At 41.2% G+C, this 7,598-nt stretch overlaps 1 protein-coding gene across 1 annotated transcript; it reads right to left on the reverse strand.

Moving 5' to 3' along the window:
• Positions 1 to 910: 910 nt before the first annotated feature.
• On the reverse strand, positions 911 to 7,029 carry LOC143282228 (organic cation transporter protein-like). The gene is made up of 7 exons (XM_076587828.1): positions 6,835 to 7,029; positions 5,261 to 5,587; positions 4,600 to 4,734; positions 4,026 to 4,111; positions 3,432 to 3,552; positions 1,826 to 1,898; positions 911 to 1,131 (listed from the first exon to the last, which is right to left on the reverse strand). The coding sequence occupies exons 1-7, from the start codon at positions 7,005 to 7,007 to the stop codon at positions 928 to 930; spliced, it is 1,119 nt and encodes a 372-aa protein (XP_076443943.1). The 5' UTR covers positions 7,008 to 7,029; the 3' UTR covers positions 911 to 927.
• Between the last annotated feature and the right edge of the window lie 569 nt (positions 7,030 to 7,598).

A 7,598-nucleotide genomic window follows, 5' to 3' on the forward strand; every position in this document is an offset into this window, starting at 1 on the left:
AGTTTTTCATGACACAAACACCATCACAAGTTAACCATGACAATATTCAGACATAGAAATACTGAAATGTTTTATGGAAACCCATTTTACTGAGACATAAACATACATAAACATAATACACCAACACCTGAAACAACTAAATATATAAGTGCGTGTATCTGTATTTATGTGTGTGTGTGTGTGTGTGTGTGTGTGTGTGTGTGTGTGTGTGTGTGTGTGTGTGCTCAAGTACTGAAAAAATAGTCAAGCGTTGTCTGGTCAGGGGAGCAAGTTCTGTAAGAGGGGAAGTAATAATTCATCAAGTGCTCAAGGCTACTGTGGAGTTACGCCCCCTTATGTTCACCAGACGATGCTCTGTTTTTTGGGTGATGATAAGAAAGAAAAGAAAAATGTCATACTGCAATTCGCTACATACAAAAAAGGACTACAAAATGGAAATAGTCATGGGTTATCCAACCACGATGAGATATAAATGCTATGAATCGTTACGCAAAGCACGGACACTATACAATGATAGTCTCTAATGTCATATAAGATATGTACAGTATTGGGAAAATAATAGCTAAAAACGTTATGGATAATATCGTATTGCTGTAAACATAATAGATTTCGCAAATTCTGACGCAGAAAAAGAAGTATCTGTATAAAACATCGAACATGGTAACGAGTTGTATAACGCTTTTTGGAATGATGAGTTTCTTCACTGCTTGTGGCGAAAAACAAAATAGAAAACACCGAAATTCATAACCTGAAACTTCATTACCAATGCCTGACAATGGTATCATACCAGTCAACAAAAACATCATCATCACCACCACCACCACCACGACCATGACTTCCATGGATACTGTTAAAGGGCAAAACGAAGCGGAGACAATAAAACGCAGCCAAAGCGAAACGTGACAAAATGGTAAAATTGTATCGTCGTCAGACTGATGTAATTTCCGATTTCTGCTTTTCATTCTGAGAGCGTGGAGATACTTTGTCTGGAGCAGTGATGTACAGCTCCATGTCCTCAATGGTCTGGGGAAGTTCTCTGCCACAGGTCTCTGGCAGCATCCGCATACAGACAGGCAGCAGAAGGCAGCACACTCCGAAGATAGTGCCCGGTGCCCAGGGAAAGTGTCGGATCTGGAATTTGGAAAGAGACGTTTTGAGAAAATATTGGGAATGAGGAAAGAAAGTTTGTTTATTTGTTTATAGTCTGTTCATGTAAAATGATGATATTAGACTGTGAGGAAAGCAAGGAAGGTGACAAAGAATGTGAAGAAAAGGGAGGATGAGGAGAAGAGGATAGAATGATGGAAGGAAGAGAACTAAGAGGGAGAGGAGGAGAAGGATAGGATAAAGATGGATAGGACAGGATGACGATGGGTGGTGATGCCTGCATCACCAGGAGGAAGATAAACAGATGCATGAGAAACTGGAGGAAGGAAGCGAAGAACCACGAGGCAAAGGACAAGGAGAAAGTGGGTGGAGGAAGAACTGGATTATGAGATGAAGGAAGAAGAAGAAGAAGAGGAAGAAGAAGAAAAAGAATCGCAATATCATGAAAAGATCGACGACGATGACGAAGACGATAAGGAGAAAATGCACGCGCGCGTTTGTGTGTGTATGTGTGTGTGAGTATATGTGTATATATGTATGAATATATATATATATATATATATGTGTGTGTGTGTGTGTGTGTGTGTGTGTGTGTGCGTGTGTGTGTGCTCGCGCACGTGTTCATTACGGTTTGCAACTGCATTTCCTGCTTCGCAAACGATTTCACGTGATCACCACGTATTCGCTCATCTTGAGTATGTATCCATCTGTGTCTTACCAAGGTTCTAGAGTATGGGGCGACTGTACCACCCACTCTGCCCGCCATAGATGCCACTCCCAGACTTGCATTCCTGAAAATAGGGAAACAGGAGCCATGAACTTATACTGTTTGGACGAAACCAAACTATCCACACACACAAAACAAACAAATAAACGAAATACAAAAAGAAATAAAAAGCAAACCTTGGGCACATACTGACGAAAAGACAGAGGGGTAGAGATTTAGATTCAGATGATTTGTTCATTTAAAGCCATTGCCCCATATAAGAAGAAGGAGACGACAAAATTTAACATGCGTCACTATAATTATGTGTGTATAGACCACAAGTGTAATCAATTACCACACCATTTAGGATACAAGTGTCTTTTTTTTATAGTTAAAGTGCTCTACATGAATGCAAAACTAAACCGTGCATAGTATCTTAAGTATTCAAAGACATCAATAAACATAGTCGGAATATACATGGATATGTACAATATTTCTTTGGAATGAATTTATCTCAAAGTCCTGTAAGGGCAGGACATTTCAAAACAATATGAACTTTATTCTCTTTGGATTCCTCACACAGATGACATGATAATTATGAATGGTTTGCAGATTTATAACGCTATCTGAGTATTTTTACGTAAGAAAAAATAAATCTGCATCTGGTCAGAGTAAGCCACAGATGTCTGTTCCAGAGAGTTGTGATACCTTAATAACAGACAACAATACATTCTTTGATCTGCTAGATAGATCTCGAAATGCAGCAACAAAACTCAAACGAGAAGAGAAAAATAATCTAAGGTGTTTATAAACATTAACGACAGGCATCGTAATGCTATCATAAATCCAATTTCCCTTGCTGCGATGTAAAGACCTTTTCTGAAGATGGTAATTGCTTTTATCCAAAATTACCCGTACCTGCAAATGATTATTTAAATTTTCAAATTGTTTAACTGCATCAGTAAACCAACGGCTGTCTCTGAAAGCAAAGGTTTGTCGTCAACGAGAAAGAAAAAATCAATAATTCCAAGAGGTTATTCTTTATTTTTATCCAGATTACATCGGATTTCGTGGACTCTTTGAGAGAGAAACTTTCCCCAACATATGTGTTGGTTCCCTTCAGCTTTGAGAGGGGGTCGGGGTCAGCATTTATATTTTTTGACAGTAGAAGGGGCTGTGAGAGACTTAGAGACACAGAATGACAGACAAAGAGAGAACGGCAGAGAGACAGACAGAGGGAATGAGTACTTTGTGTTGTCACGAGATGTTCAGATGTGTGAAGTAAGAGCACAATGAAGGCAACGGTGACGGCACACACACACACACACACACACACACACACACACACACGCACATACAAACACATTTACACACACAAAATTTACCATCACACACACACACAACTTAACATCATGAAATATATTTTGACATTGACTTCCACACACACACACACACATATGCATGCTCACACACACATGTAAAGACACACACACACACAAACACACAGAAAGACACACACATACACAAAGACACACACACACAACCCCCCCCCCCCCCCCCCCCACACACACACATACATGGACAGACGAAGACAGGCTGACACAGAGTGAAACAACACCTCAGGTTGGTAGGAAACTGCTCAGGAGTGTACATGAAGAGCGTTCCGAAGGAAGCAGTGATGGCAAACTTGCCCACAAGTGATAGCACCACCACCGCTATGGTGGACGCTCGGGTGTCACCTGCAGCCAATCAATCAACCAAACAATCAGCCAGCCAAACAACTAACCTACCAATCAATGCAGTCACCCAGCTTCAATTAATTGATTAATCAATCATCAATCAATCGATTAACTCATCAGACAGTCACCCACACACTTTGCAAGCCAGCCAGCCAACTGATCAGTGCAGTCATCCAACATAGATCAATCAGTCAGTCAGTCAATGAATTAGCCAGTCAGCCAGCCAACTATCCGACCAATGCGCCCACCAGTTAGACAAACCAGCTCAATCAACCAGCCGACTCTACCAACTCAACCAGCCAACCAACCAACCCACCGAATAACCAACCAACTAATCACGGGTACGACTGTCAAATGATTAGCGCGCTGGATTTTCGCCCGAGTACGATCCCCGTTCCACCTGTTGGGTTGAGGGTGGATCTTCCACGTCAACATATGTGTAGACCTGTTTGTGTGAATCTGACAACAGTCACCTGCAAGTGATGGCAAAGCCACAGAGGCCAGCAGTGATAGTCCCGCCAGCACGTGAAACGCGGCGCAAGGTCTTTTCCGACCGAATCTGAAAACGAACGAACAAACGAACGAACGAATCAATCTAGCATAATCATATTCTAATATAACATAATGAAAAGACGTTAGATGATAGCATTCTGGCTACAAAAATAAACCCAAATATAATAAATGTATAATGAATAAAATACCAACATCAAGAAAAGATTTAAAGTTAGCTGGTAAAATAAATAGCAAGAGTGAAAGAAAGAAGGAAGGAATCAAATGATAGAAAAAAGGGGAAAACGAAATAAAAGGAAAAAAGAAAAAAGAAAATGAAGAAAGTAAGATGGAACGAAAGAAAGAGAAAAACGAAAACGTAACAGAGAAAAAATACCACAAAAATCAACACTGACAGACACATAGACAGGAAATGATATAGACTGACAAAACAACAACAACAAAACAAAAAAAAAGAAGAAGAAAAAACAACAAATATTATTACACTAAAGGCGAGGACACATACCACTCACACATCACCTCACACAATACACAAACCTTTCCACCAAGTAGAATGCAACGGGAGCGGTCGGCAGTTCGACCAAAGCGCTGAGGGTAAACCCCAGGTACATGTCGTCAGCAAGGTTCACTGACGTCATAGACAACCCGTAGTACGTCAGAACATTCACAAACCTGTCATTGAAATTAGTAAAAACACTTTGTAAGTGAAATACGTACTTCAAACTGCCAGACGCACAGTAAAACAAATCTGAATAACAAATATGACGGAGATATCTATTCCATTTGCATTTGAAAAACAAAAATGTATTTGATTATTGTTCATCCACAAAACTGAAGCAGGAACTCAATGTAGAGATGAAACGGTTACAGTGCAGAGAGGTAAGTCAGACGGAAGAATATCCACAGACGGGGTATATATACATAGAGAGGATTTGTTAGTTGACTAAATGGGTTAGTATGTATGCATGTCAACATGTCAACATATATGCAAGTTCGTAGTTATCCTGATATTATGTATGAGGCTGGCGATGAAAACAAATGCGTTGGGATAGGAAAGGGAAAGAACTATGCGAGAAAGGAAACAGACATGTGCTTTTTACGAATTTAAAGTAGTAAAAGATCATCATTGCAAAATGACGACAATAGGACAGGTCATTATCATCACACTGCACTGAAATCGGTTTCAAGGAAGCCTCACCACGCAAAGCCATTGATCACAGTACAAATGAAGACGTGTTTGTGCCTGAAGAAGTCAGTGATTCCGTATTTGGGCAGGTCCTCTTTGTCACGAGACGCAGAGTGACTACCCAGGAGCGAGTTGGGATGCTCTCCGGGAACCTCAGATGCTCCGTTCTTCAGGTCGTGTCCTTCATCAGAGGTGTGCTGCCTCAGAACCTTGGTTCTGAAGACGTTGAGCACGTCCACCTTGCTGACTTTGTTCTGAGCTGCCGCCTTCTTCAGTATCCGCTCTGCGTGCTCCACCCTGCCGTTAGCCACCAGCCAGCGGACTGACTCCTCCAGGAAACTGGAAACATAAACGACTGGAATATCAAGGTATTATTAAGAACGAGATAGACAGGAAACAGACAAGTGTATATGCACAATATACAGAGATAGATAGGGTTACCAAACCTGCTGGACAGTGTGTTTTCTGGAAGCAAGTATATCTTCAATTAGGAGATAGGTAGGCCAGCTTTAGACATGATTTACTGACCTTTTGGGAGTTGGAAGAAATATGTTTTGGCCAGGACCTGTTCTTCCTCTTTATCAACCCTACCAAGATACCCGCAACTTGTCAGGCCACATTCGTCTGTTCTCCAAAGGTGTTGAAAATGGTTCGGTCTGACATCTCTCTCTCTCTCTCTTTTTGTGTTTGTCAGAACAGATTTCTGTGTGTGAAACTCAGGCTGCTCTCCCCAGGGTGAGCGCGTCGCTACACTGAGAGCGCCATCCATTTTTTAATGTTTTTTTTTCCTGTGTGGCGACATTCTGACTAGAAGGACCGAAAACGGCGATATGTCTTCAGCATTCCAAGTTAGGAACGATTTGTGAATATAGAACGAATGGATATAGATGTGGATGCATTTCCAAATTGATAAATTGAACCACCTCAGTGACATCCTCTCAGATTCTCAGAACTTTAGAATATTTTCCATTAACTATTCCAAGAGATGGTATATTTAAAAAATAACATGTTGATGTCCAGTTACACAAATTACTCAGTCCATAAACTCAATATTTGTTCTTTCATGTCATTCAGGATTAAAACATACAAAATAGTTGGTGACCTATATTAGGTGAAGCATATACGCTTATTCTTTTATCCAGCTTTCGAGAGCATAGAAAAGAAAGGGAAATATAGAAGAAAGGAAAGGAAATGAGAAGAGAACAAACAAGAGGAAAAACAATCAAGGACGAGAAGAGAGAGAAAAAAAGGAGAAAGATAGACAAAGTGAGAGAGAGAGAAGGATATCTATATTCTGAGAGTATGAGAGAGAAACAAACACACAGGGACACCACACACACACACACACACACACACACACACACACACACACACGGCACGTCTAATACCACTCAAAGTGAAAAGACGTTAAATTAATGAAAGAACACAGAGGGAGACAAACACACACACACACACACACACACACACAGAGGAGGAGAACAAACCACTACCTTACCATATCACCAGAAAAAAAACCTGAACCCTGCGAAAAGAAAAACGAAACAAAAAGAAAACAGGCGGATACGCATACAAAACCAGACCCTCACCAGATCAGCAGAAAAGTGTAAGCAGAGAATCCAGAGATGATCAGCTGGAGGTAACGCCAGGGGAGGTGCCTCATCAGAAAGGACAGCAGCCCCAGCAGGACCATGGCACAGCCCCATAGGATGTTGTAGAACACCATGTGGATGTAGCGGCATCTGGCTGGCAGAATCTCCATGCCTAGGATGACGCTCGTCAGATCAAATCCCTGCCATGAGTGAGTGAGTGAGCGAACAAGTGAGTGAGTGAGCGAACAAGTGAGTGAGTGAGTAAGTAAGTAAGTCAGCAAGCCAGTCAGTCAGTCAATAAGTAAGTAAGTAAGTAAGTCAGCAAGTGAGTGAGTAAGTGATCGACTGAGTGGTTGGTTGGTTGAGTAAGTAGGTACGTACGTGAGTGAGTGAGAGTGGGTGAGTGAGTGGATGGCTGAGTGAGTGAGTGAGTGAGTAAGTGAGTAAATGAGTAAATAAGCAAGCCAGTCAGTCAGTCAGTAGGAAAGTGAGTAAGTCAGTAAGTGAGTGAGTAAGTGATTGATTGGTTGGATGGTTGAGTAAGTAGGTAAGTACATGCGTGAGAGTGGGTGAGTGAGTGGGTGGTCGACTGAGTGAGTAAGTGAGTATTTGTATTTCATTTTATCACAACAGATTTCTCTGTGTGAAATTCGGGCTGCTCTCCCCAAGGAGAGCGCGTCGCTACACTACAGCGCTACCCATTATTTTGTATTTTTTCCTGCATGCAGTTTTATTTGTTTTTCCTATCGAAGTGGATTTTT

This window comes from Babylonia areolata, chromosome 5 (genome assembly GCF_041734735.1).
Source record: "Babylonia areolata isolate BAREFJ2019XMU chromosome 5, ASM4173473v1, whole genome shotgun sequence".
Lineage (NCBI taxonomy): Eukaryota > Metazoa > Mollusca > Gastropoda > Neogastropoda > Buccinidae > Babylonia > Babylonia areolata.

What these genes read in the sequence shown, in the direction of transcription:
- LOC143282228 (XM_076587828.1), bottom strand. Translation starts at nt 7,007, where the DNA reads ATGGAGATTCTGCCAGCCAGATGCCGCTACATCCACATGGTGTTCTAC. An exon ending in GTGATCAATGGCTTTGCGTG is followed by an intron (nt 4,735 to 5,260) that starts GTGAGGCTTCCT and finishes TTTCAATGACAG; the next exon opens with GTTTGTGAATGTTCTGACGT. An exon ending in GCATTCTACTTGGTGGAAAG is followed by an intron (nt 4,112 to 4,599) that starts GTTTGTGTATTG and finishes GTTCGTTTTCAG; the next exon opens with ATTCGGTCGGAAAAGACCTT.